This window comes from Suncus etruscus, chromosome 6 (assembly GCF_024139225.1).
Source record: "Suncus etruscus isolate mSunEtr1 chromosome 6, mSunEtr1.pri.cur, whole genome shotgun sequence".
NCBI lineage: Eukaryota > Metazoa > Chordata > Mammalia > Eulipotyphla > Soricidae > Suncus > Suncus etruscus.
The window spans coordinates 131573810-131599692 of NC_064853.1; the positions used below are offsets into that span (position 1 = coordinate 131573810).

Consider the following 25883-nt stretch of genomic DNA (forward strand, 5'->3'; position numbering starts at 1 on the left):
TAGTTTGGCTAGCCAATAAGAGTGAAAATAGAAAGAACTGAATACATTCAGTGTGTTTACATAAATTTGGTTATGATAAACTTAGAATACAAGGGAGGAATAATTGTATGAGGAGATAGATTTGATTCAGCTTTACTTATTTGAATCATCTGAAGATGAAGAAGATTTCACTTGATTTTGCCACAACTACTTTGGGAGGACTTCTGCATCTGTGCAGCCCTATGCTGTGGTGTGGGCACCATGTTTGATCACATCTTTTTTGTTGGTTGGTTGGTTTTGGGGCCACACCTGGTGATGCTCAGGGGTTACTCCTGGCTATGCACTCAGAAATTGCTCCTGGCTTGAGGGACCATATGGAACACCGGGGGATAGAACCGCAGTCCATCCTAGGTCAGCGCATGCAAGGCAAATGCCCTACTGCTTGCGCCACCACTTCACCTTATGTCTTTATGTAGTATCCAAGTTGCAGAAGCATGTGTCCTAGAGGACAGTATGCCCAGTATATCAATATGCCCCATCACATCTTAGGCTTTATTCTTGTAAGAGAGAAAGCACTCCAAATGTGCTGTCACTGAACTGTTGGATTCCCCAGTTTTCTGTGCAGACTGAAGTATAAAGAAGTAGCGTGGTTTTGCTGATCACCCTTAGCAGAAAGGATCACAGAAGATAAAGCAGTTGAGTCTAGTGTCTTGTAATTCAGAGCTCAAACTCATAGCTGCTACTTAATGAAGTTGAACGGAATGCCTCGAAGCCTGACTTGGCTGAGAAGTGCAAAAAACATTTGACTTTAACTGACCCATAGGCTTCATACTGTTCCATGTTCCATGGGTCCACATGGGAAACCTGATTCCAGTGCAGAGCAGTGTTTTCCCAAGGGTAAAAAAAATAACTTTTATCTTCTTTGCTCCTATCTTGTCTTTCTTCCCCAGTACCCTTAATTTGCAGGGACCAGGATGTTTACTGGTGATACACTGCATCTTCCAGAGTATACTGGGTATGAGGGAGTCCTAAAGGTGATCAACATTCTCTGCAGAAAATTAAGGTGCTTTAGAAGTCAGTATTCCCGATGTGTACTGTATTTATAGTGATTTAAATGATAATCAAATCAAATGATTTTGTTTAGCTCTAAAAAGGGACTCTCCCCCCCCCCCAATTTAGTTTTTCACTGTTTTGGAAATCCAAAAGATCAAAGTCACAGTGAGGTTCTGGTGAGAGCTCACTTCCTGTCTTACAAATGGCTATCTTCAATACAAATGGCCAAAAGACACATGAAAAAATGCTCCACATCACTAATTATCAGGGAGATGCAAATCAACACAACTCTGAGGTACCACCTCACACCACAGAGAATGGCACACATCACAAAGAATGATGTGTGGAGATGTGGAGAGAAAGGAACTCTTATCCACTGCTGGTGGGAATGCCGTCTAGTTCAACCTTTATGGAAAGCGATATGGAGATTCCTCCAAAAACTGGAAACGAGCTCCCATACAATCCAGCTATACCACTTCTAGGAATATACCCTAGGAACACAAAAATACAATACAAAACCCCTTCCTTACACCTATATTCATTGCAGCACTAGAGATGAAGTCATAAAATTTTCCTATACATGGATGTACACGGAATCTATTATGCTGAGTAAAATAAGTCAGAGAGAGAGAGAAAAACACAGAATGGTCTCACTCATCTATGGATTTTAAGAAAAATGAAAGACATTCTTGCAATAATAATTTTCAGACACAAAAGAGAAAAGAGCTGGAAGTTCCAGCTCACCGCAGGAAGCTCACCACAAAGAGTGATGAGTTTAGTTAGAGAAATAACTACATTTTGAACTGTCCTAATAATGAGAATGTATGAGGGAAATGGAAAGCCTGTCTAGAGTACAGGCGGGGGTCAGGTGGGGAGGAGAGAGATTTGGGACATTGGTGATGGGAACGTTGCACTGGTGATGGGTGGTGTTCTTTACATGACTGAAACCCAAACACAATCATGTATGTAATCAAAGTGTTTAAATAAAATATATTAAAAAATAAATAAAAAAGAAATTGAAGATCTAAGGAAATGGAAAAAAAATTCATGCTCTTGGATCAGAAGAATCAATATTATCAAAATGATCATCTTACCTAAAAAATGGCTATCTTCTAGCTGTGTGCTCACATGTATGTGAATGTGTGTATGTGTGTGTATGAGAGAGAGAGAGAGAGCAAGAGAGAGAGGGAGGGAGAGAATTAGAGAGAGGGAGAGAGGAAGAGAAACACAGAGAGGCAGAGAGATAGAGAGAGGAAAGAGAAAATACTCTTCTCTCAGTTTCAATTGAAATTACCAAATAGCTGAGTTTTATTTTTAAAGAACCACTTGTTCTTGCTGTAATCTTTCTCTATCTATGGACTTTCCATATGTTCAAACTTTCAATATGTTCAAACCTCTAATGTGTCCATTCTGGAAAGTCTATTATCTCTGTCCAGAAAGGCAGTAGAACAGAGGAACACAGAGGAATACATGGAAGGCACTCATACTGGGCAGGAAGAGTTGCCACGAAGAAATCAGGGCCTTCGTGGTGATCTAGGGACTGGTGATCTTGGGACTTCTGTTTATTCTTTCTCAGTCACATATGGATGCCACTCAATCAATTTCTTATCCCAGGGAGATTTTTTCACTCTGCTAGGAAGGACCCCATGGTTCTAATAGGTAGTGATGGTATGGGACACACACCACAGCTCACTGAGCACTTAACTCTATTAGCTATGTTTGAATTGATATTGGCAACACTTTATTGTACTGATTTATAGTTGTATTAACTCCAAATAACTTCCAACCAGGCAGTGCCAAGTGCTATCCTCCTTCATAGGTGCCCCTGGCCAGGTAAGTAAGCAGCCTCCAGAGCCAGAGGCACCCAGGACTATAGTCCTACTCGGCTACTTGGTAATAGACTGACCCAGATCAAGCAGTCCAACCTCTCCCAGCCACAGTACATCATTTTCAAAATGAAGAGACTAGTCATAGCTGTCTGAGGTCTTACCAAGACATTCAGTCAATTTGAAGAATTATTTTATTATTTTCTTCTATCACAGATGTGATCAGGATTGCAAAACCAATTGCCTTTAGGCTGACATCAATGAGAGAAGCAGAGGGGGAAGATTGGCAGAGAGGACAATGGCATCATGGGGACAGTGGCTGCTCAGCAGCTGCCCTCATTTCCAGCTGGCATGAAAGCTCGGTGTTATTATATTCAATGCATTTTCAGAATTAGTCTGAATTTAGTGTTAGATATCTTGACTTGTAGTTGTCTGGTGCTATAAAATTTTTTAACTAATATGGACCATTTACCTCTCAGAGATAGTCCTGCGCAACCTCTGGATTTCTCTTTCTTCAAGTGTTGACTCGAAAGGGGGTCCTGCATGTAAATTGGTATAGGCTGTAAGCTGTAGGTATAGCATTGCTTGCAGAAATCAAATGCCCCATCCCCTGCAGAGTATATTTCACCCCTCACACTATGGATGGGTTTATGTCCAGAACCAAAGTGCAATAGTGGTATGACACTGTGGCTGCATCCTGTGCACTGGCTGAAGGATCTGGGAGGGAACCTCAACATGAACAGATACATGTATAGCATGAACAGGACTGGTTATGGCATGAATAGGGGTATGTGCTACATGAACAGGCATAGGTACAACATGAATGGGAGTATGTACAGCATGAACTAGAGTCTGTATGGCATGAACTGAAGTATGTGCAGCATGAATACAAGTCTATATGACATAAACAGGAGTATGTACAGCTGGCTCTCCCAGACCAGTCACACCGGTTATGTGTGCCACAGCTGCAGTTTGGCTCATCTGCCCTTTTCAAACTTTAACACTGTGAGAACACTTTGGAACAACTGTAACATGCAGAATGTTCTTGTTTTCTGACAAGAGAATGCTTGTACCTGCATCTTCAAGTCAAACCAGTTTCCTAAAATGAGTTCACTTGAACCTCACTATCTAAAATTTTCCTTGGGAAAGTCGCAATTCCATTTTATTCATATATATGGTCTCCTATACCAGGGCTGATATCTCAGCAAGTGTTGGGCCACTGGAAGAGATGAAAGTACTAATTCCGAGGGATTTGAACATGTTTATGTCACTCCCAAGAATTTCTAAGCCTCTCTGATTTTGACCTTTTATTTATTATTTCATCTATTCATAAAAGTACATTAATCCATCCACTAAGCACTGAAAGTTTGTCACAGATCAGGTTTTGTTCAAGGAACCTTGGATAGTCAGAAAGATCTGAGATTATACACAGCCTTTGCTGCTTGCGAAGAGAGTCTCAGTTTTCTTATATGCATAATAGGATGCTAACACTATTCACTCCTAAGATATTTAAAAGATTTCTTAAGGATATACCTGGCTATGGCCAACTTTCATGAATATAATCTGCCAAATGATCAATTCACCTCAAACAGCACCCTAACCCACTTCTAACAGGAGGAAGTGGAGTTTGTCTTAAGGTGGTAATTGACTTGTCACACTCCTAGCAAGAATTAGAGCTGAGATCAGCCCATCACTCAAACCTACTGTTTTTCAAATCTCCCAATCAGGGTCAGGCCCTTAGGAGCATGCCTGGCTTAAGTCAAGAGAGACTGTTGGGAAGTTGCTCTAAGGAAGAGAGCCTGCCAGCCACCTCATTCTTCTGGGAGATGTGTTGAAGGGCCATGTTCAAGATACTGAGAATGCAGCCACTGCCAGGAAATACTGTCCTTCAATAAGTACCTATTGATTCCCTCTCCATGTGGGGCACTGTCCCCTCCACTGGGAAATAACAGTGAACAGAGCAGCTGCTTCCCTCTCAGAGCTTGTGATCTGTCAGCATCCTACAGATGGAAATATGCCAGTGTGAGGTTTTTAATACCCTTGTGGAAGAGAAGCAACAGATGTGGTTGACATGCCCTTGGGAACCACGCCTGCTGCTTTTGAGAGCTTTTTGGTCACTAAAAGAGGCATCCTTATTGACAGACAACTGCATTTTGATCTATTTTGTGGTCTACTGAAGATAAAATAAGGTGTCTGGGTCATATCTATGAGCCTAGTTTTAGGAGAAAGCCTACTCTCTTATGTAGGAAATAACAGTGCTCCATGAGGGAACCCTGAGGAAGATACTTTTGGCCATTTCCACTTCTTTGTTTACTCTTGGTTTGGACCATGTGTCTGATAATTGGACTCTTGCAGAGAAGAAGCTAGCATCTGTGGCTTGTGTGCTGGAACATTTTAGGGAAGCCAAAGTAGTTAATGGTAATGCTAACGACCACTTAGTGAGAACTATTTGCCAGGCATTATGTAAATACTTAACATACATTATCTAATTTAATCTTCACAAACAACCCAGTAGAATTGGAAGTGCATTTAGCCTTATTTTACACATGAGGACATAAAGTTTCAGAGAGGTCAAATCTTTACTCAAGGTTACACAGCTGGGAAATGGTAAAGGGGGTATTGAACCAGGTCTGACTTTCTCTAAAGAAGTAGTTAGCATTCAGGAGCAATTTTGACTCTTAGGACATTTGGGGAAGCCTAGAGACAGTTTTGGTTGTCACAGCCAGGAAGAAGAAAGTTATTCTGGCATGATTGGGATATTACCTACCCTGAAATGTCAAGAGTTAAGTTTGATATTCTCTATTATAGTGCCCCATTGTTTCCATTGTCTGTCCCTGGCACTAAGCATCTTTCATGCAAGCATTTCTTGCTGAAGTACTTTGCATTTTGTAAAACATACTCAGTCCTGTGAAAGTATTGTGCCTACATCTTCACTTGCTCTGTTTCTATCTTAGAACCTGTGATGGAATAATTTAGAGAAAGTCATTCTCAGGAAGAGCTTTTAATGAACAATAGAACAAGGAAAACCCCAATGGGTTTTGCAGCCCCATTTCAACTAAGTTCAAGTTCACTACTGTCAAAAAGGAACTCATTAGAGTCTATGGGCTGCAGGACAAATGTTAGTCGCTTCACCTTTAATTTAGGCAAGGTTTTATTTTTATAGCTTTTTTTATTTTAATACCAACAATATTTATTAATCTATTTTTCAACATATGAGGAAAAATCAACAAAATGCATAAGCACACGTGATTCTTGTACTATTTTCAGATGTAATTCTGACTTTTTCTGTATACATAGACATATTCATGTATGCTCTATGGATATGCTTCCCTCTGCTCTGTGCTTAAAACTGACTCCTGAATTGGGACCAAATGTTTTCTGAATGTGGCCTCCTCATTAGAATGAGAAGGACTAAGCCTGAATGAATAGAAAAGGGAATACAAGTTCCTATCTAATAGGAAATTATTATTTTCGGTGTATATGGGTGCTGGGTAGTGTTTTTAGTTACAAATAGAGACAAGAAACATATTACTTAGCTCAGATAGAGCTAAAATACATACACAGACTATTCCATCCTATGGAAGCAGAATGCAAATTCTTTGCATTCTCCGGTACAGATCACAAGTTAGAACACAAGATAAATCTTAACAAACTTAAAAAGATTGGGATGTACGTCCTTGTAAAAGCACTATATAGTCATGTGCATATTACATAAGTATATATGTGAATTTATTTACTCATATTTATAAAGAAAGGCAACCCTATTCTCTGAAGCAATATGGATGAACCCAGAGATCCTTATGCTAAATTAAATAATCCAGACAAAGACAAATAGTGCCTTATTTCACTGAGTGTAGATTCTGTAAACAATAATACAAAGGCAAAATTTAAAAAACAATAAAGAAGTGGTTTCTGGGGGACCTGGTGTAGGAGAAATTAGGATGAAATTGAAAAGGTACTGCAAAGTTTCACTTGTAGTATCTGAGGATCTGATCTATAGCATGATGGCTATTGTTGATAACACTGTAGTGTATAGTTGAATTTACTAAGAGAGTAAAAATTCAGTGTTATTATTTCATAAAAAAAAAGGTGAGCACCAGGGAGATATCAGAGGGGCCAGGAATACATGCTTTGCATGAATGAGACCCCACTCAGTACCTCTGAGTATGGCCCTGGTGGCCCTGACATCATGGCCTGATCATTAGCTCAATCTCAATCCCTGACATGAACATCAACATGAACATCAGATCATACAGCTCAGATGTCCAAGTAACACTGGGGGGCCTCTTGGGCTCTCTGAGCACTGCTTATGAGTCCCCCAAAGGTGAGTGAAGGATATCTAAGTAAATCACAAGAAGGGAGTGGAGTCTTTCACAGTGTGAACAGAAAGCAAAGTATGCTTTCAAGATCCTGCAGTATTATTTGAAAATCATACCTCAGCAAAGCTGGGGGCTGTGGGTGTGTGAATTATGGTAGTGTTGAAACAGTAAGGCTGCAGTGAGTTGTGTGTGCAGTTGACCCTAACCCCTGAATCTTCTGGGACCTCTGTTACTGCACTGCATCTTGAAACTACCCTAAGGCATTATCCCCATTTCATAGATGAAAAAATGGCTTCAGGGAAAGTGAGAAACTTGGCCAAGGTCACACAACTTGGCTCTGGCAGAGAGGACGTCTGTCTGGTGGAGCTATTTCTGTCATCACCGCCAGTCCCTGGAGTGAATCTGAGTGTGGCCGAGCCAGCCAGTCTGCCTTCAGTGGCTGCTTGCTGAAGTGACGGAGTCTCTGATAATTGCCTCACTTCTGTTCTGTCTATATTTTCAATTCCTCCTTCTTATCAGGCCTGAGATTTGATATCTGATAGACTGACCAGTATTACAGAAGCCAGGTATCACATGAAGCTATTTACATTTACATTCATTAAAATATAATAAGACAAGAAATTTAACTCCTGAATCACCCTAGACATCTTTCCAGTGTTTTTAGCCACATCTTGCTAATGACTGCCATAGTGGACAGTGAGGACACTTCCCCTTTGTTGACTAGAGCGTAGTGATTAAAGAAACAGCTAGTGAGGTAGAAAGTATTTCAGAAAGTATCTTCAATGTTCACTGAACTTAATAAAAAAAAAAACTATGTCTCTGTTGTTTAAGTGAGGTTTGAAAGTGTATCAGAACCCACTCTCCAATGGTGTTAAACAGGGACTATTTCCCTTTTGCTGATCTTTATGACTCCTGAAAAGGGTGGGTTCCCATTTTGTGGATGAAGAAACTAAATTATTTACACTCCGAGATTAAAGTTATTATGGTTATATCAAGACTTAGAGCTCGTAGAAGGATCTGAGTACATACACAGTGACAGAATCTCACCATTTACTTGATAAATATCACCAAATCCTTTCCAGGTCTGCTCCTCTACTCTTCTGCTCTGTAATACAGTAATTCCTAGTACAGCTAGAGTTGCAAAATGATATTCATCTTGGGCATCCGCATGGTTCTCGGAGGCACTCAAGTTGCCATCGACTGTCTCCGCATCTGGGACAGGTTTACTGTGGGGTAGTGGTGGTGATACTTAATGTCTGCTCTGAATGGCACTGGAGCCGGGCTTGTTTCCATGCCTGTGGCCTGATGTTAGCTGAGCCATATGTTTTTCTGACACATCTCTCTGACCCAGATGCTTTCTCTGCATTAGCTGATTAGAATTAGAAATCCAGATCCCAAGTCTGTCCATTTACGAGAAGGAAGGGAGTCACCACACTGGCAGTTCTTTGTTAGAAGTGGCCATCTGAGAGGATCAGAGTAATTGCACGAAGTATATGAGGGAAAATTTTCTGAGCCCTGAAATTACACAGGCAAGGTCACCACAAAGACATTTAAAATTGCATCTCAGGACAGTTCGATGGCAAAGGACCAACCCCTTACTGCTGATTTATTGCTTACTCTTTTAACTTTTTAAAAAAGATCAGCAGATTGATTGTGCTGCCTATGGTTGGAGACATGCTTACTTTTTCTCAGGCCTGATTCATAAAATATCACTGACCTGTTTTCAGCATCATTCCCCTCTGTGCCAAGGAGTGTCTCCGAGGTTCACTGCACTAAGTATTCAGCCTGGGACAAAAACAGTATGCCACATTCACAGTCAGTGACTGGGAAGTGGACTGGGAAACACAGACAGGTTCTTAGAGGGATTTGAACTAATGACCATAACTTTGCGTGGCACAGCTTCCCAAAGAGCATGGCAAACGTCTCTGTTGCCAGGTAAGTTTGCCAGTTCTGGTTTCTCTGGATCATAAAACCTTTCCAATCTTCTTTCTTGGTTTATCAACAGAAAGGTTAGCCTTGCACCCCCTGATATCTTTTTGGAAAAGATGTAGTCTTTGAGCCCATCACATATTTGGGAGAATGTGCTATCATCAGAAAGAGTTACCAAGTCCTCCCTTTACTTCAAGAACCTCAGGAAAAAGCATTGTACTATATTTAACGTTCATTGGCAAACTTGTTTGCAATTATGCTTCTGGCTGCTAATATCTCAGTGATTTTTTTTCTAAAAAAATATGGACCACTTTACGAATTTGCGTGTCATCCTTGTGCAGGGGCCATGCTAATCTTCTCTGTATGGTTCCAATTGTCGAAGCGAGCACATATCTCAGGGATTTTATTTCTTTTTCCTTTTTTAAAGTTTTTACTTCATTTTAGTTAACACTGAAGAAATAACCCCTATAGTTAGTTGACCTAACAGGTCATGTCTGTACTATGAGTAGAAGAAGGGGGGACTCTAAGAACCAAAATCTGTTGCCCCCACACTTAACAGTACATAAAATTTCCCCCTATTGTCCAGACCTAGAAGATAATGAATGTGACCTGTGACATTTTTCTAAGTCTGCTTATTACTTGCTGGTAAGAGTTCCTCTGAGACAATTTGAGATAAAACTTTTGGAGTAATTATGGTTTATGAGGACAAAATATCCTTCAGGCTTAATTTCACATGGTGTTAAATCAATGTTCATATTCAGTGCATTTCTACCCATGTTCAAGTTAAAAGGCACCCTGCTAAAGTTTCCTTTGCTTAATTGCCCTTTGCTTAATTGTGCAAAATCTCTGAAGACTAAGGTATTTTAGAGTTACCAGTTCACATCAGCAATGCTATGAAAAGTTGACCAGGGGTCCTCAAACTTTTTAAATAGGGGGCCAGTTCACTATCCTTCAGACTTTTGGAGGGCCAGATTATAGTAAAAACAAAAATTATGAACAAATTTCTATGCACACTGCATATATCTTATTTAGAAGTGAAGAAACAAAATGGGAATAAATACAATATGTGGCCCACGGGCCATAGTTTGAGGACCATTGGTTTAGACCCTAGAAAAGGAATAGAGGCTTGTGTTTTCAAATCAATTAACAAGAAAAGACAATGTCTCACTGTCTTCCAAATCACAGTGCTGCCCATTTTATTAAAATTAAACCCATTTTATTAAAATGGATTTTGTTTTCATTCCTATTTACTGGCCAAAATTGATGACTTCTATAGCCAAGAACTTTGAGCCCAAAGAACTCATGCTAACTGTGTACCCAGAGATATAAAACTTAAGAACAACAAAGCACATGGTTGTTTTACAAGTGGTATCTTCCAAAAGGTTTTTGCTGATGAGCAGAGCCTGGGCACTAGAAGAAGAGAGACAGTATATATTTTCCTCTGCTTTGGTTTCCTTTATTTTATCTTTCAGTTGTTTGTCAGGTCAATCTTTCTTTTTGGTTAGAAATGTCCTGGCTTCTTTAAATGATGGTAGCTCCACTTATATCACTTATATGCTTTTTTATTTTTTTGCTGGCTTTCAGGATTGTGGCTCTACATGAAAATGATCCTAACTAGAATTAGTTACACACAAATTAATCTTTTGTTGTAATGTGTGTGTGCATCTACCCTCTCTTAGGGTCTTATTCAAGCATAAATTGTCTTCTCCTCTATCTCTAAAACTATTACAATCCATTATTAACTCTGTCAGCTTAAAAATCAGTGTACTGTAAACAGAAATCTTATGTGTCATTTTGAGGTGGAACTTTTGTGTGTGTTTATGTACATTCATTCACATTGCAAATTCTCATAATGCATATTGGAGATAGGAAAATGGCATGATCCAATGTTGCCCCATGCCACTTATTTTTATAAAGAAAGGAGGACTGAGCTGCAGCAGCAGCAGCAGCAGCAAGAGCAATAAATCCAGCATGGAAATTTTTTTCCTCAGAAGGTGCTTCCTTTTATTTTGATTTCAATCAGCTCAATGGATTGAATAGATTACTTTAATTATCATTTGTTATTTGTAAAATTTCTTGCAACATTTTAGGACCTGCCGTTGTGAAGAAAAACAATTTCATGGGTGATAATACTGTATAAAATTTTCAAATTGATTTCTTTGTAAATTGTTCTTGAAATGTAGTGACCATTCCGTTCTCAGGTTTCTTCCTAAATGTATTCTTAACCATTCAAATGTTGACTCAAATTCTCTGTCATTTAAAGCAGATCATAACCTCAGGCACAAATATTTAATACTTTCATTATTTCATTAGAGAGCTTTGCAAGTTGGAATGTACTATTGAAGTTTATAGTTTTGTAATTCCTGATGGAAACTATTTGACTCTACTCATACCAAGAGTAGAGATAATCTTTCTCTTTCTACACAGCATCTCATTATTTAAATTCAACTCTACCTGAGCACTATTCTCCTATGTGAGATACGGCTAAGGCAGTGTAGAATCTCACTAGAACCTGCTTGTGATTGTCTTGCCTCTCTCTTTCCCCAAGAATATTCTGGAAATTGAGAAATCTCATTGCCAAGAAAATTCAATGGGTGTATAATTTGGTTGTATTTTCAACTGGCTTCTTGGACTCTCTAGAAGATGTTACTTAAGTATATTACCCACAAGAACATCTAGACATTTGAAATGGTTAGAAACAAAAATAAGCAAGCATACTGAAATTTTCTGTGATGTCTGTGGTGATTTTTATGCTGTTTGCTTTCTGGGTATGAACAATTTATGAGCACAGCATGTCAAACTTTGCTGTTGAATTTGGAGGGTTAATATAGTCAGTTCAATTTCTGCTTGGACATTTTCTAGCCAAATTAGGTCTAAAAATGTCATATCTTTGGTGAACCCTTTTTTTTTATCCATAAGGGATTAAATTGATAAAGTACAATGTTTTCCCATTTAAGACCTTTTTGTGTATTGAACAGTTGACTCTGAGAACATGCTCTCTTTTAATCCTCATTTGCCTAATGATAAATGTAGGTAGGACCATATCAGTTTCTTTAAGTTAGGAAATAGGCTCAGGAAGTTTAAATGTCATAACCCTTGCCATTCAGCATGCTGTTGACTTAATTGACCCCTAAGGTTTATTAAAGATCCTCTTTCAAATGAAACATTTAGGATTTTGCTCACTCTTGGTTCTGTGGTTCTTTACCTGCCGTAATATCTCTCTACGTCTCAGATAAATCTTTAAAAGAAGAAACAAAATGGATGCCCTTGTTTCTTAGAAGCATTGTGGCATGTATGGCTTATGAAGTTTACATCCTAAATAGAGTCCTTAAAAGCAAGCCTTTGTTATGCCTAAGTTACATTATCCTCTTTAATCTGCTTTTCTCCAACTTCCATGTTTTATTTTAAAATTTCCAGCTTGAAAAAATTCTTTCCTCGTGCTATATCCTCCCATTCAAATAGCTATACTGCACTCTTCTGACTCTTCAGAACACTTTTTAGTCACCTTTACCCTATACCTTGAGATTAATCGAATTAGTTTCTTCCTGTGTTAAAAAAAAATAAGGAAAGAAAAAGGTTGAGTGCCTACTCTGAGCCGAGAATTGTCAGTAGGAAACATCACTGAACCAGATCAAACCAGATCTGATTTTATGAGCTTTGCACTATTGTGTAGAGATGTTTCAGGAAAGCATTACGTTTAGAGTCAGAAGACCAAATCTACAGCAAGATGTGAACACTAGATGTGGCAAGTGTTTATTTTTAATGTTGTCTGCACAGTGTCTTAGAAATGGATTTAATTGGTAAAACCAAGAGAGTCTATGTAACAAACTACCTGTGTTTCTGATATCCCAGTGGTAACCTGGGCTGACATCCACATTAAGGCATCAGTCCCTAATTCCTATTATCTGAACAGTTCTGTGCCCTGAAGATGGGGTGGGATATTTCAACCACCTCCTTTAACTGATTCTTATACCCTGCAATCTGTACTCATTCACATGGCCTGTTGATCTGTAGACATATTAGAGTAAATGAGTTTATAGAATCTTGCAGAACAATTCACTGACAAATTCCTTCACATCCTGACACAGCCAGGTTATATGGCTTCATATGGCCTTACAATGGCCTCTCACCAAAGACAGCACTTGGATCAGAGCTAGCAGACAAAGACAATGAGTATTAAACTCAGAAGAGACAGGAGTTTAGATCTAGACAGAATCAACCAGTTTCATGAGCCTTGATTTTGAGATGCACTAACTTGAAATTTGAGATACTCTAACTTAAAATTGTCAAGAGATGTAATGCAACTTAGTATATCCAACAAAATAAAAGTATTAGAAATTATTTTTGGTAAGATCCAAGTGAAACAGAAGTGAATAAAGAGAGAATGGCCAGTAAAATGGATTAAAGGGCTAGAACGTGTGCTTTGCACGTGAGAACCCCCATTTTGATCCCTGGTGCCACATGTCTCACTTGAGCATTGCAGGAGGGATTCCTTAAGCATCAAGTCAGGTTAGCCCAAACAATACCAAGTGTAAACTACTTTCCCCCAAAAAACAAATAAACAAAAATAATAATAGAGAACTGTTGAAAAAAAGCAACTGCTGTTTACATAGTATTTGAAGGCACAAATTCTGATTATTTGTATTGTTAAAGTTAGTTTTGACACTTTAAAATTCTTTACTCAAAATTAGCAACATAAAAATAACATCAATTATTAATTGCATTGTTTACCTTCCTGTTTTTACTCATTGTTTTCACTTAATCAAATGAAAATTAGGATTTATCTCAAAACATTAAATCACTTGTTCAAGGTCATCTAACAACCTGTTTTTTCTCAAATATTTTCATTAATTTTATTTCTCAGTTTGCCTGACCATGGGATAATGGTTTGAGAGGTTTATTCAGAGATCATATGCATGCATATATACATCAATTATTTTTTTACAAATTTTCTTTAAAAAGCTAAAGCTTTCATTGACAGAGGTTGATCACATTCTATTTACAGTGATGTCCATTATCTAGACCCATTAAGCATTTTCATGGACTTTTCTTTAGGACCATTTCAGCTATATTGAAACATCAAGGACCAATCAATATTCAGTGTTTTATTGATAATGCACAAAGGAATGACATACCAAATGGGAGCTATTAACTTAATATAAAGATGCAAGTATGTTGGGGGCCGGAGAGATAGCATGGAGGTAGGGCATTTGCCTTTAATACAGAAGGACAGTGGTTCGAATCCCGGCATCCCATATGGTCCCCTGAGCCTGCCAGGAGCGATTTCTGAGTGTAGAGCCAGGAGCAACCCCTGAGCACTGCCGGGTGTGACCCAAAAACCAAAAAAAAAAAAAAAAAATGCAGGTGTGAAGGAAATAATTCAGCATTGACCCCATTGTCAATCTAATACAATAATACAATTTTGTTTAGAAAACAATCTATCAAACAATCTACACTCAAACATTGTGTTGATTATAAGATTATAAAAATATGTCATGCTAGACTAGAATATAGAAAGACAGACAGACAGACAGATAGATAGATAGACAGATGGACGGACAGACAGACAGACAGACAGACAGACAGACAGACAGACAGACAGATAGATAGATAGATAGATAGATAGATAGATAGATAGATAGATAGATAGATAGATAGATAGATAGATAGATAGATAGATAGATAGGTGGTTTGGGGCACACCAAGTGATTCTCAGGGGTTAATTTTGACTCTGCACTCAGGAATTAGACCTGGTGGTGCTTGGGGAATCGTATGAGATGCCAGAGATCCAGCCTGGAAATAACTCAGGTCAGTTATGTGCAAAGCATGCATCTAGCCACTTTACTGTCTCTCTGACCAAGTCTGAAAATATTTTTAAAAATCTCTGATATTTTATCATGCTTACTCTCAGATATATCCTGGAGCATGCTGAAGAGACAGTGGAGGATCACTCAGGTAGAGAATGAAAACTCAAACTGGACTTGAAGTCTTCCTGACTCCTATGTTTAATTCCACCAGGCTGAAGCCTAAGTTGTAAAAATTTTAAGAATAGTGTCTCTAATCATGAGGATTCCATTCTATACAAGTTAACTGCTGTCGACATGCGAGGCAAAATGTTTCTAGATGTGTATTAGGAGTCTGTTATTTATAACAATCACCTGCACTAAGCTAAAGGACAAGCCATTTTGCAGGGGCCACTTTGTCAGTATTTCTTTCCTTACTACTTCCTGGCTCTTTTAGTTATCCTTGTCCTAGAACTGAGAGTCTCACCATAAAGACACAGAGTCTTCACATGGTTAGAGAAGCATAGCAGAGTGATAAATGCAGAGTGGTGAATGCTGTTAGGGAAATAACTACACTAACAACTAGCATGACAAGGTTAAAGAATGATAGAAGTAGAGTGCCTGTTATGAATACAGGCAGGGGTGCAGGAGGAGGGGGGACATTGGTGGTGGAAATGTTGCATTGGTGAAGGGGGTATTCTGTTTATGACTGAAACACAACTGCAAACATGCTTGTAATCATAGTGCTTAAATAAAGATTAAAAAAAAAAAAAAGAATAGTCAGTGCTAACCTAACTGATAACTCACTTGCAGGCAACCCTTCTCTGACACAGTTCCATCACCTTGATTTGTAATCAAGTGGAATAATGGTGTCTCCCTCATAAAATCAGTAAAAAGTCAACTAAATTAATAGTATTCATTGAAATATGGCATGGCACAAAGTTGGGTTATTAGATTATGGTTATTAAATAATATTCAAATGTGGGTATTACTTTTAATAACAACTAGCATTTTAAGTTCTTTAATATGCCAATCATTAGTTCAATAAATTAGCATATACATAATTTAATGTTCATAATATTTAAATATGTATGTAAAATATATAAGATAATATTATAATCATTTCTATTTTAGTTGAGAAAACTAAGACTTAGATACATTAGTGATATGCCCAGATCAGAAACAAGTAGTGCAGTCAAAACTTTGTTCAGGACTTACTCCTGGCTCTCTGCTCAGGAATCACTCCTGGTGAGGATTGGGGGTCCCTATATGGTGCTGGGGATCAAACCTGGATCAGTCAACTGCTTGCAAGGCAAGTGCCCTGCCTACTCTTCTATCACTCTGACTTCTGGGACTCATATTCTTAATGATTCTACTGTGTAGCCTTTGCTTCAAGTCCAAGACTGAATTCATGAAAATATGCGGGATCCCTGAGAGCCTGAGGCAGAAGATGGACATATGCGCTGTTCCCTTGGAATCCATAGTTTAAATCCAGTGAGGTTAGCGTGATCAAAACATCAAACCACAGTATATCCTTGAACAAAAGATCCATCTTTTTTTATAAAGGAAAAGTGCACAGTAACCAGTCTGAATAGGGATTCTATGTGCTTCTTGGTACCTTTATTTTTTCAGTTGCTTTCATCCTCCAAGACATAAGTGTTGAATACCCTAAGGTTCAATAAACGCCTGTGAATGAATTGATTCTACTTGTTTTTAACATCCCAATTACCACAATCTTTGTTGCTTCCAGATTTTTTCAGTACTTAGATGGGGGTTCTAGAATTTCCACTAGTGTAAAGTTGGAGCTCTAGTGCACTCTTGTTCCTGCAAATATTCATGGAGAATATTTTTTTAATGAAACTGTCTCAAGTCTGTTACTGCAAGTTGTTATTGAAGCAAGGCTCTGCTTTATTTCCAATCAAGAGAATTGGGGATAAAATGAAAATTGACTGGGGTTTATTGTTGCTTAGTTAATTGATTGTTGATGTTCTTAGTGGATTGGAATCATTAGAAAGTCCCCAAATGATATGCATAAAAAAGAAAAGCAGACAAGAGAATGAGTCTTACAGGGTAGGTCCAAAGGGAAAATAATTTGAATATGCCAGAAAAACGCAATACCACACTCACACCACTGGTCATACCAGGTGGAAAATTATGATTTCTAGTCATCATCAGATTGGTAATAAATGAGGTGTTGTGTTAAATCTGGTCTTCTTCTTCCCCAGCCTTCCTCAGACAAGAATCAGGTACCACCCTAGGGTGGGAGCAGAATACCAAGTGAGGAATAATCCAATATCCGATCACCAGGTCACACCCTAGTGTGGGTACAATAATTGATTAGGGGAGGATCAGTAAGATAATAATCTTATGGAAATGTTTTCATACATAACATTCTTCTTCTACTAACAAATTTAATCTGGAAATTGCAATAAGGCATTAAGTAAACCTTAGCATTGTATTTCAGAGGAGAGAGACTAGCGAACTAAACTGGGTTGGGGAGGAACTCAGTGCCCTCTTAAATAATTCTGCTTTTCATTGAAGAAATAGGTTAGTTGGCATCTAAGGATCAATATAAGCTTTTGACATATTATCTTTCATTTTGGGGGGGCAGAGGATAGTCAAACTTTAGTAAAATTTTAAAACTGAAAGATTCAAGTTCCATTCAATATAATTTGGACAATTGGTCACTATCTGTTACATTTTTTTTTAATTTTTTATTATAGTACATGGGTTGGGAATGATGGGAGGGGACTGATATTACAGGCAACCATGGTCTCCATCAGCATCGAATGCCCATTCCGATAGTCATGAATGTGCCAAACGTGCCGCCACTCCGCATCATCGTTTTCCCGATGCCGCCCATCAGCTCCCGACCCCGCATTCGAATCCTGAGACAGGAGAAGGTGCCGAAGAGCGCCCCGGCCGCCATGCCCACGGCGCAGCCCATGACGAAGCCCATCTTGACGCGGTCGAAGCAGCTGGGCTGGGACTGGCCGTAGGGTCCCACGGCCACCAGCATCTCGTTCTCGGCTCGGTCGCTCCGCTCCTACATTTTTTTTAATTTCATGTACATTCTCCTTGACTAGGAGATCATGTGTCCTTGTTTGCCTGGGATAATTCCAGCTTGTAGTACTGATATATTAATACTAATTTTTAATGTCCAGTCTGTCTATTCCATAGTAAAGTCATCTACTCCGTGTATAACTGGAAAAGCATCCCATATTATGGACACATATGCCTATTTGTATCTGTTGCTTTAGAGCATAAGCATTTCTACATTGTTTCACAGCATTCAATCCACACAAATGACCACTAGGAGAATGGTCAGGTGAGTGAAAAGCATTCACCCTAAAGAATACCATTTTGAAATGGAAAGACCTGTGATAGATCTAAATCCCAGAAAATATTGAGGGATAAGAGGAAAACCTATTTTCGTTGTTCAATATGATAAAGTTTGAGCACTTTTAAGAAGGATGACTAATTATTATATTTCAGCTCTTCCATAAAAATACTAGAATCTTGTGAAATTGTCAATTGACTTTAAATACAATTGTAAATAGCAATGCCACATTATTTATTATTGGACTCAGTTCACCTGGTTGTATAGAAGCCACAAAATTTTCCCAAGATAGGCAGCACTGAGGCTCAAAGGAACCTCATAACACTTTCAGTTTTGGACTTTCTTTTTGAACTGAACAGTGCTTGCTGAAAGGTTTATGAAAATTTATGAAGTTGACTTAACTTGGCTCCATACAAATGAAAAACTTAGACATAAACTTAACCAGACCATCACAGTTTACTTTCTGGAAATCCTGACACAAATGGCAATGTGGGGCTACTGAGTGCACCTGCTGTCTCTGCTGTTGCTTTTTGGCCCTAATTTGATGTAGAGATTAAAGTAGTGATTCATGATTTGGAGACTTGGCAGGTGTATTATTAGTATGATTTTAGTAATAACTGTATTGCAGTGATCAGGAGTTCACCTGTCTTGGTTTATGTCACTGTCTTGCTGCACCTGAACAGTAAGCTTGTTTACATTTTTCTCCCCTATAATCCATTCAGGCTTAGTAAAATTTTCTAATATCTAGGCACCTAAAAGCAGCTAAAATAGCATTCTTCCCTGAAATGTGTACATGTAACAGAGACCAAGAAAGTAAATTTATGGTGCTCTGAAATAGAAACTCAGATATTACCAAGCAGATTAGTGCTAATGTAGAGACTTTTATGGAAACATTTTTCCTTACCCTCCTAAATTTTCTGAAGTAACATCAAATGTCTATACTTTATGTTAATCTTTAATAGACATTCTTTTAGAAATAGTTTTAATCAACTTCTGTTGATTAAACAGAAGTTTATTGATTGTTTTTAATCAATTTCTAAACAACTTCTGTTGTTGAATTTAGAACTAAGTACCTTATTAAATTATGTCATTAAATCTATAACGAAGCTCTAGGTGAGAGAAACTGCTTTAATCTCCACTGAATAGATAAATACTAAGTAAAGGATTAAGTTTTCAAACTTCAGCAACTTGGGAAGTATGAGTCTGTGAAAGATAGACGCAGGCAGTGTTATTTCAGAGTCACAGCAGCTCACCTCTACTCCATATTTCCATGTCATAATAATTATACAATAATTATTGTGGTTGTACAAATGTAATACAATAAAATATAATATTATGCAATATCTAATTATATGTAATTAACTGAGTAGGGACTCACTTGTGCTCTTTGATTTCAGAAATGTTAAGGAGAAAAAACACTCATTCTTAGAATTGTTCATAAATTGCAGGAACTAGATAGGTTTTTTTTTTTTTTTTTTGGGGGGGGGAGGGGTTACACTCCTTGGTGCTAAGGATCCACGAAGGACTCTGGATTGAACTCAGGCCTTATGCTTGTGAAGCCTTTATTCTATCCATTGAGCATTCTCCCTGGCGCTCACTGAATTTTTTATGAAATTTTTTTTATTTTCTTTATGGAAATCATTGAATTTTTAAAATCATTTTTTATTGGAGTTGAGGTCACATTATGGTGTTGATGCCCCCTCTCATATACAACCAAGGTGCCCAAGACCCTCTACCCATGCCCTATTCTAGTCTCACTGTGTCTTTTATTTTTTTTTTTTTTAATTTTTTTTTTATTTAAACACCTTGATTACATACATGATTGTGTTTGGGTTTCAGTCATAAAAGGAACACCACCCATCACCAGTGCAACATTCCCATCACCCAAGTCCCAAATCACCCTCCTCCCCACCCAACCCCCGCCTGTACCCTAAACAGGCTCTACATTTCCCTCATACATTCTCAATATTAGGACAGTTCAAAATGTAGTTATTTCTCTAACTAAACTCATCACTCTTTGTGGTGAGCTTCCTGAGGTGAGCTGGAACTTCCAGCTCTTTTCTCTTTTGTGTCTGAAAATTATTATTACAAGGGTGTCTTTCATTTTTCTTAAAACCCATAGATGAGTGAGACCATTCTGCGTTTTTCTCTCTCTCTCTGACTTATTTCACTCAGCATAATAGATTCCATGTACATCCATGTATAGGAAAATTTCATGACTTCATCTCTCCTGACAGCTGCATAATATTCCATTGTGTATATGTACCACAGTTTCTTTAGCCATTCATCTGTTGAAGGGCATCTTGGTTGTTTCCAGAGTCTTGCTATGGTTAATAGAGCTGCAATGAATATAGGTGTAAGGAAGGGGTTTTTGTATTGTATTTTTGTGTTCCTAGGGTATATTCCTAGGAGTGGTATAGCTGGATCGTATGGGAGCTCGATTTCCAGTTTTTGGAGGAATCTCCATATCGCTTTCCATAAAGGTTGAACTAGACAGCATTCCCACCAGCAGTGGATAAGAGTTCCTTTCTCTCCACATCCCCGCCAACACTGTTTATTCTCATTCTTTGTGATGTGTGCCATTCTCTGGGGTGTGAGGTGGTATCTCATCGTTGTTTTCATTTGCATCTCCCTGATGATTAGTGATGTGGAACATTTTTTCATGTGTCTTTTGGCCATGCGTATTTCTTCTTTGTCAAAGTGTCTGTTCATTTCTTCTCCCCATTTTTTGATGGGGTTAGATGTTTTTTTCTTGTAAAGTTCTGTCAGTGCCTTGTATATTTTGGAGATTAGCCCCTTATCTGATGGGTATTGGGTGAATAGTTTCTCCCACTCAGTGGGTGGCTCTTGTATCCTGGGCACTATTTCCTTTGAGGTGCAGAAGCTTCTCAGCTTAATATATTCCCATCTGTTAATCTCTGCTTTCACTTGCTTGGAGAGTGCAGTTTCCTCCTTGAAGATGCCTGTAATGTCCTGTAGTGTTTTGCCTATGTGCTGTTCTATATATCTTATGGTTTTGGGGCTGATATCGAGGTCTTTAATCCATTTGGATTTTACCTTCATACATGATGTTAGCTGGGGGTCTAAGTTTAATTTTTTGCAAGTGGCTATCCAATTGTGCCAACACCACTTGTTGAAGAGGCTTTCCCTGCTCCATTTAGGATTTCCTGCTCCTTTATCAAAAATTAGATGGTTGTATCTCTGGGGAACATTTTCTGAGTATTCAAGCCTATTCCACTGATCTGAGGGCCTATCCTTATTCCAATACCATGCTGTTTTGATAACTGTTGCTTTGTAGTACAGTTTAAAGTTGGGAAAAGTAATTCCTCCCATATTCTTTTTCCCAATGATTGCTTTAGCTATTCGAGGGTGTTTATTGTTCCAAATGAATTTCAAAAGTGTCTGATCCACTTCTTTGAAGAATGTCATGGGTATCTTTAGAGGGATGGCATTAAATCTGTATAATGCCTTGGGGAGTATTGACATTTTGATGATGTTAATCCTGCCAATCCATGAGCAGGGTATGTGTTTCCATTTCCGTGTGTCCTCTCTTATTTCTTGGAGCAGAGTTTTATAGTTTTCTTTGTATAGGTCCTTCACATATTTAGTCAAGTTGATTCCAAGATATTTGAGTTTGTGTGGTACTATTGTGAATGGGGTTGTTTTCTTAATGTCCATTTCATCCTTATTACTATCGGTATATAGAAAGGCCATTGATTTTTGTGTGTTAATTTTGTAGCCTGCCACCTTGCTATATGAGTCTATTGTTTCTAGAAGCTTTTTGATAGAGTCTTTAGGGTTTTCTAAGTAGAGTATCATGTCATCTGCAAACAGTGAGAGCTTGACTTCTTCCTTTCCTATCTGGATTCCCTTGATATCCTTTTCTTGCCCTAATCGCTATAGCAAGTACTTCCAGTGCTATGTTGAATAGGAGTGGTGAGAGAGGACAGCCTTGTCTTGTGCCAGAATTTAGAGGGAAGGCTTTCAGTTTTTCTCCATTGAGGATAATATTTGCCACTGGCTTGTGGTAGATGGCCTTCACTATATTGAGAAAGGTTCCCTCCATTCCCATCTTGCTGAGAGTTTTGATCAAGAATGGGTGTTGGACCTTATCAAATGCTTTCTCTGCATCTATTGATATGATCATGTGGTTTTTATTTTTCTTGTTATTGATGTTGTGTATTATGTTGATAGATTTACGGATGTTAAACCAGCCTTGCATTCCTGGGATGAAACCTACTTGATCGTAGTGGATGATCTTCTTAATGAGGCATTGAATCCTATTTGCCAGGATTTTGTTGAGGATCTTTGCATCTGCATTCATCAGTGATATTGGTCTGTAATTTTCTTTTTTGGTAGCGTCTCTGTCTGGTTTAGGTATCAAGGTGATGTTGGCTTCATAAAAGCTATTTGGAAGTGTTTCTGTTTGTTCAATTTCATGAAAGAGTCTTGCCAAGATTGGCAGTAGTTCCTCTTGGAAAGTTTGATAGAATTCATTAGTGAATCCATCTGGACCTGGGCTTTTGTTTTTTTCGGCAGACATTTGATTACTGTTTTAATTTCATCAATGGTGATGGGGGTGTTTAGATATGCTACATCCTCTTCCTTCAACCGTGGAAGATTATAAGAGTCCAAGAATTTATCCATTTCTTCCAGGTTCTCATTTTTAGTGGCGTAGAGTTTTTCAAAGTAGTTTCTGATTACCCTTTGAATCTCTGTCATATCAGTAGTGATCTCTCCTTTTTCATTCCTGATACGAGTTATCAAGTTTCTCTCTCTCTCTTTCTTTGTTAGGTTTGCCAGTGGTCTATCAATCTTGTTTATTTTTTCAAAGAACCAACTTCTGCTTTCGTTGATCTTTCGGATTGTTTTTTGAGTTTCCACTTCGTTGATTTCTGCTCTCAGCTTTGTTATTTCCTTCTGTCTTCCTGTTCTTGGGTCCTTTTGTTGAGCATTTTCTAGTTCTATTAGCTGTGTCATTAAGCTACTCAGGTAAGCTCCTTCTTCCTTCCTGATGTATGCTTGCAAAGCTATAAATTTTCCTCTCAGTACTGCTTTTGCTGTGTCCCATAAGTTCTGAGAGTTTGTGTCTTTATTGTCATTTGTTTCCAGGAACCTTTTTATTTCCTCCTTGATTTCATCTCGGACCCACTGGTTATTGAGCATGAGGCTGTTTAACTTCCAGGTGTTAAAGTGTTTCTTCTGAGTCCCTTTGGAGTTCACAAATAATTTCAGAGCCTTGTGGTCAGCGAAGGTAATCTGCAAAATTTCTATCCTCTTGATCTTATGGAGGTATGTTTTATGTGCCAGCATGTAGTCTATCCTGGAGAATGTCCCATGTACATTGGAGAAGAATGTGTATCCAGGTTTCTGGGGATGGAGTGTCCTATATATATCCACTAGGCCTCTTTCTTCCATTTCTCTCCTCAGGTCTAGTATATTCTTGTTGGGTTTCAGTCTGGTTGACCTGTCCAGTGTTGACAAAGCCGTGTTTAGGTCCCCCACAATTATTGTGTTGTTGTTGATATTATTTTTCAGATTTGTCAGCAGTTGTATTAAATATTTTGCTGGCCCCTCATTCGGTGCATATATGTTTAGGAGAGTGAATTCTTCCTGCTCTACGTACCCCTTGATTAATATAAAATGTCCGTCTTTGTCCCTTACAACCTTCCTGAGTATAAAGTTTGCATTATCTAATATTAGTATGGCCACTCCAGCTTTTTTATGGGTGTTGTTTGCTTGGATAACTTTTCTCCAGCCTTTTATTTTGAGTCTATGTTTGTTCTGACTATTCAGGTGCGTTTCTTGTAGGCAGCAGAAGGTTGGATTGAGTTTTTTGATCCATTTAGCCACTCTGTGTCTCTTAACTGGTGCATTTAGTCCATTGACGTTGAGAGAAAGAATTGTCCTGGGATTTAACGCCATCTTTATTTCAAAATTTGGTGTGTCTTTTGGGTAGTCTTGTCTTAGATTAGGTCTTTCAGTTTTTCTCTTAAGACTGGTTTTGTGTCTGTGAAGTTTCTGAGCTGTTTTTTGTCTGTGAAACCATGTATTCTTCCATCAAACCGGAAAGTGAGTTTTGCTGGGTATAGTATTCTGGGTGAAGCATTCATTTCATTCAGTCTTGTCACAATATCCCACCACTGCTTTCTGGCATTGAGCGTTTCTTGTGACAGGTCTGCTGTAAATCTCAGGGAAGCTTGCTTGAACATGATTTCCCCTTTTGATCTTGCTGTTTTCAGAATTCTGTCTCTATCTGTGGGATTTGTCATTGTGACTAGGATGTGTCTTGGGGTGGTTTTTCTGGGGTCTCTTTTGGTTGGTACTCTTCGGGCATGCAGGATTTGATCACATATATTCTTTAGCTCTGGAAGTTTCTCTTTAATGATGTTCTTGACCATTGATTCTTCCTGGAAATTTTCTTCCTGGGTCTCTGGGACTCCAATGATTCTTAAGTTGTTTCTGTTGATCTTATCATAGACTTCTATTTTCGTCTGTTCCCATTCTTTGACTAATTTTTCCATTGTCTGCTCATTTGCTTTAAGTTTTTTGTCCAATCTCTCCTGCTGTATGGAATTGTTATGTATCTCATCTTCCACAGCACCAAGTCTATTCTCAGCTTCTGATACCCTGTCCCAGAGCTTATCCATTTTGTCATTCACTTCGTTTACTGAGTTTTTCAGGCCTGTTAGTTGACATGTTATTTCAGTTTGGAGTTTTGTCATTTCTGCCTTTATATTTTCTTGGTTCTTATTAGTGTTCTGTTCAACTCGATCCATGGTTTCTTGGAGTCTGTTGAGCACCTTCCATATTGCTAGTCTAAAGTCCTTATCTGAGAGGTTGATTAGTTGAGGAACTAGATAGGTTTGAGCAAACTTTACTAGGTGTTCTGCTTCTTTGTTGGCTGAAAAGTTTGCTTGCTCGAACTCACACCTGGGAGATAAACATAACCCTAGATTTTTACCATTCACAATACTCATGGATCTCACACATCCCTTACTGAGTAACTGACAATAACGAATGGATTTGATAAGAGAGCATGGTTGTAACTGAGCTGAGGAAGGCCACTGCTGTCATAAAAGGTGATAACCCAGTCCTTATGGACAGTGATGGACAGCATGACTCTTGAGAAAACAGTAGCTCTGTGTGCATTTCCTGGGACCTAACCTTTTTCTTTTTTTCTTTTCTTTCTTTCTTCTTTCTTTCTCTTCTTTCTTTCTTTCTTTCTTTCTTTCTTTCTTCTTCTTCTTTCTTCTTCTTTCTTTCTTTCTTTCTCTCTCTCCTCTTCTTTCTTTCTTTCTTTCTTCTCTTTCTTTCTTTCTTTCTTTCTTCTTCTTTCTTTCTTTCTTTCTTTCTTTCTTTCTTTCTTTCTTTCTTTCTTTCTTTCTTTCTTTCTTTCTTTCTTTCTTTCTTTCTTTCTTTCTTTCTTTCTTTCTATTTTTAAACTTAAAGAAAAGCCTTAGAACTGAATGACTGGGTTCACCATACTAATAAAGAAAACTTGTTTCTGTTTGCTGACCTTTCCCCAAGCTCCTCTAAGCCCAGTAGCAGAAAGTCACTTTCTTAGAGATTGGTAGCTCTTACTGGCAAAATATGTAGATAAACAAGTAGTCTATTAGAAGTACGATTCGTTTTGTTAGAACTTCACTCAATT

The 25883-nt window shown here is 38.3% G+C and overlaps 3 protein-coding genes and 1 pseudogene across 3 annotated transcripts in view; 1 reads left to right on the forward strand and 3 right to left on the reverse strand.

The window, feature by feature from the left end:
- Window positions 1-25883, forward strand: part of DOCK2 (dedicator of cytokinesis 2) — a 442819-nt gene that overhangs the window by 285967 nt on the left and 130969 nt on the right. The gene's annotated exons all lie outside the window — the stretch shown is intronic.
- INSYN2B (inhibitory synaptic factor family member 2B) overlaps window positions 1-25883 on the reverse strand; it is a 131343-nt gene that overhangs the window by 49841 nt on the left and 55619 nt on the right. The gene's annotated exons all lie outside the window — the stretch shown is intronic.
- LOC126013158 (uncharacterized) lies at window positions 9403-9503 on the reverse strand (annotated as a pseudogene).
- LOC126012267 (reactive oxygen species modulator 1-like) lies at window positions 17589-17924 on the reverse strand. Its single transcript, XM_049776111.1, has one exon. It carries the CDS (start codon window positions 17906-17908, stop codon window positions 17669-17671), a length of 240 nt encoding a protein of 79 aa, XP_049632068.1. The 5' UTR covers window positions 17909-17924; the 3' UTR covers window positions 17589-17668.

Coding starts and splice junctions, on each gene's coding strand:
- LOC126012267 (XM_049776111.1), bottom strand. CDS start 17,908: ATGCTGGTGGCCGTGGGACCCTACGGCCAGTCCCAGCCCAGCTGCTTC.